General features: G+C 45.0%; 1 protein-coding gene across 1 annotated transcript; it reads left to right on the top strand.

Moving 5' to 3' along the window:
- Positions 1–944: 944 nt before the first annotated feature.
- LOC130072740 (olfactory receptor class A-like protein 1) lies at positions 945–2,111 on the top strand. Its single transcript, XM_056237970.1, has one exon. It carries the CDS (start codon positions 1,076–1,078, stop codon positions 1,967–1,969), a length of 894 nt encoding a protein of 297 aa, XP_056093945.1. The 5' UTR covers positions 945–1,075; the 3' UTR covers positions 1,970–2,111.
- Positions 2,112–4,188: the final 2,077 nt, after the last annotated feature.

Here is a 4,188-nt window from a genome sequence, read left to right as displayed (position 1 = left end):
ATAGATAAATTGAGATTGGATACATCATTCATGGAGTGTTACTTTTCAGAAATGTTTTAGCTGGATGTTTGTCTAATGTTTTTTATAATGTTACTCGTTTCAGAACATTCAAAAGTAAGGTTCCATAATGTTTGAAGAATGATACAATGGAACATTCCCTTAAAGGTGCAGTGTGTAAGTTTAGCAGCATCTAGTGGTGAGGTTGTGAATCGCACCCAACAGAAGTTACGGTGGCCAACAGGAAGTGATGTCGTCGTCTGAGACAGCAGAGAGGAGCCAGTTAAGCAATGAGGTTTCTTTACAAAGATAAATCAAGAAATTATGTTAACTTAATTATTCAGGAAAACGATGTTATTGTGAATATTATTGTGACTTATTCATCATTGTGTCAGTGTTTTACTCGCTGACTTTAGCAGCTTCTTTACACGAAGAACAACATAGTGACGAAACGGGTTTGTCCGTTCAGGGCCACCGTAGAAACATGTGGATGTAAGCGGACCCGCGGTGTGTGTAGAAACATGTGGATGTAAGCGGACCCGCGGTGTGTGTAGAAACATGTGGATGTAAGCGGACCCGCGGTGTGTGTAGAAACATGTGGATGTAAGCGGACCCGCGGTGTGTGTAGAAACATGTGGATGTAAGCGGACCCGCGGTGTGTGTAGAGAGAAACGCCTCATTATAAGCTAATAAACACATAACGGTTCATTATGTTCTTTATACACCACTGAACACATAGTTATGTATATTATATTGCATTTCTGTCAACAGATCCTCCTAAATATCACACAATGCACCTTTAATGTTCACATAACCAAGAAGAAACATTTAAACCCTGAAAGGTTCAGAAAGCAGGTGTTCATGGCTTAATGTGCGCTGGAGCTGCTGTAATAGTGTGGCGTTGCTGCACTCGTCAGTGACAGACTCGCTCAGCTGCACATCATTGGTGTAATTGAGCTGAGACTGAAGGCACTGGACCGTCCCGAACATCAGCGTCCCACGGCTCCGACCCCACTATAAACCAGAACAGGTCTCTGCAGCGTTCAGAAGAGTGTGTGTGTGTGTGTGTGTGTGTGAGATGGACGCGAGCGCTCTGACGCGAGGCCTGCTCTTCCTCTCTCTCGCGGCGACCGGAGTCCCAGGGAACATCGCTGTGATCTTCGCCTTCCTCTCGCTGGCGTATCAGGAGCGTCTCTCGCCGGCCGACGCCATCGTGCTGCACCTAGCGATTGTTAACCTGGCTAACCTGTCGGTGCGCTGCGTGCTGGAGGTGCTAGCCTCCTTCTCCGTGTACGTGTTCGACGACAGCGGCTGCAAGGCCGTGATCTTCCTCTACCGCACCTCCAGGTCTCTGTCCATCTGGCTGACCTTCGTGCTGAGCGCGTACCAGTGCCTGAGCGTGTCTCCGCCGGGGTCGCGCCGCGCTAGCGCTCGCGCTGTGCTGGGCCGCTCGCTGTGTGTGGTGTTCCTGGCGCTGTGGCTAATCAACGGCTCGATGAGCGCGGCTCCGCTGCTGTTCGCTGTTGCGGCGCGGAACGACTCCAAGCTCTCGCAGAACGCCATCAACGTGGAGTTCTGCTTCCTGAACTTCCCATCGAGGCTAGCACGGGACGCTAACGGCGCAGCACAGGTGGGGAGAGACGTGGTGCCGATGGCGCTGATGGCGGTTGCTAGCGTTATGCTCCTAGCGTTCCTGCGGCGCCGGCGGGCCACGGCTCGTAGCGGGTCGTTAGCGGAGCGGCGCGCGGCTCTCGGCGTGATCACGCTAGTCTCGCTGTACCTGCTCTTCTACGGCGTGGACAACGGCCTCTGGGTTTATACGCTCAGCGTGCCTCAGACGCTCGGCTCCTCGCTAATCTCCGACCTCAGGATCTTCTTCTCCTCGCTCTACGCCGCTGTCAGTCCCGTTGTCATCATCGTCTCCAACACGAGAGTTAGCCGGAGAGCCGGAGACGCTCTGAGACGCTGCTAACGTCACGGGCACATCGACCACAGGACATGATGCACGAAACCACTCGTGGGAACGTTTACGGGCTCAATGTGTGTCAGCGCTCTTTGAGGAGTTTCTCTGTCGCTTTGGTGCATTTCTCAGATCACAGCTGTGATTCTCAAAACTACCTGTTCAACATCATGATAACTACTTCCCAGCAAGAAATTTTGCGTTTTAAAGACGTCTAATAGCGCGCAAACACAGCCCAGACGTCTAGGCTAAACCAGGCTGAATCTGGGCTGTCAGTGAGAATGTAATAGACGTCTAAACCATCGCTGAAGAATAGACTAGTCATCATTAGATAACAAAGAAATGAAACGAGTGAAGAAATGAAACCAAACGTCTTGTAATCACTGTTGACTTTGCGTACATGATGAAACATCTCGCAAGTTATTTACATAAACGACATGTAACCACATTCAAGGTTAATTTGGCCAGAAGTGTGTCACTCATAGCCGGACTATATCGGGTCTATAGTTAATCTACTCATAGCCGGACTATATCGGGTCTATAGTTAATCTACTCATAGCCGGACTATATCGGGTCTATAGTTAACCTAGACGGAGAAATGATGGCTATTGCTAGACAGCGACTGTTGTAACCCATCCGTGTCTCAGTGTCTTCAAGAGGCTTGAGAAGATGATAACAGATTTAAACACAGCACAAGTAAATGATCTTCAGATTTTATGCTCTATGTAGCTTAACTTGACTTCTATGATCGCTCTGCTTATATTATATTTTAAAAATTACATTAGTAAAAATAATATTGGCAGCATTCACGAGTGACCAAACCTCAATAGCAAACTGGAACATTGGAGCCCATATGCTGGCGTCTGTTTTATGATCATATGTGCATTAGTACTGGTCAGCTGACTGCAACGTGGGACAGATTCTGCTCTCGCTCGGGTTTATCAGACGACTCGTCCAGAAGCTCTCGCGCAGTGACAGACACACTCTTCATCACGAGCAGAGGTTACACTACAGCGCAGGACTGGTCCAGACACATCGCAACACTTAAAGCATGAATCAGAATGTGCTTCCAGACACCCTGATAAGAAAGCATCTAATTTGAATGTATGAATCTAAAGTTCTTATGTTGAGTCTACAGTTCGAGTTGATAAAAGGCCGGCAGCTTCATGTACCTTCACACAATGGTGAACAGAAGGAATCCAGTGTTTCATGTTGTGTATTTGTGTGCATAATCAACTTCAGCTTCACACTCTTAAAAATAAAGATTCTGTGGTTCCATGGAGAACATTTAACAAAAGATTCTTTATCGTGGAAAAAGGGTCTTTAGATTATTAAAATGTTCTCACTCTCAGAACAAATGGTTGGAATGGTTCCTCTATGGCATTGCTGTGAAAATTTCATATGGGTTGTCCACTCGAATTTATGAAATATAGCTCAACGCTCAAACCAGGTGGAATTAATGCTTTATTATAAATATATAGGTGCAAAACCTGATTATGAATCCATAAAGCAGACCTCTTGATGTGAGTCTAATGGACTCAGACACGTCAGCATGAGCTCCATCTGCTGGACAACTCGACAACTTCAAGTCAGGTCGTTTTTATTTGCATAGCGCTTTAAAAAGCAGCAAATCTTGCATTGATGTCTTAAAACATTCATTAATATTTGTTCACAGTTTAGCTAAATTCTGCCCAGGCTCAATGGCTTTCACATGGAGTGGTTAGAAAGAAGCATATTGTCTGACTTTGATTTGATGTATGCCAGTGGTGACACTCTTTAGTTTTCGTTGTAGTAGAAGGATTTATCCACTTTATCGCAGGTCATCACTGCCATTTCGCTTATGTCAGTAGTTTTTTTTATATTATTAGTCCAAAAATTCCCAATGTACTAACTACAATTAAGGCATCAAACTTCCCACATAGGCTGAGCAGATTCCTGAATAACAACAAATGATCAATGTAACACAACTTTCATCATTTAGGCATGCTTAACAGATCGTGAGAGCCACAGTTGCTTATGCCTAAATACGTGGAAGCATCGTTACATTTGTTTGACGTCACGGTAATGTTCCTTGTTGAAATACATAAAAAAATAATAAAATATCTGGTGGTTTTTTTATTCTCTCTTTTGTTTTTCTTTACATTATTCAATCATGTATTGTTTGTTATTCTACCCTAGCATTAATAATAATAATAATAGAAGTTAAATCAAATAAAAACATAAAATATTAC

The sequence above is a fragment of the Rhinichthys klamathensis genome, unplaced genomic scaffold, assembly GCF_029890125.1.
Source record: "Rhinichthys klamathensis goyatoka isolate OS25496 unplaced genomic scaffold, OSU_Roscu_1.1 h1tg000504l_1, whole genome shotgun sequence".
NCBI classification, from domain to species: domain Eukaryota; kingdom Metazoa; phylum Chordata; class Actinopteri; order Cypriniformes; family Leuciscidae; genus Rhinichthys; species Rhinichthys klamathensis.
The sequence above is the reverse complement of the archived record's forward strand: the minus strand, read 5'-3'. Positions and strand labels throughout refer to the sequence as shown.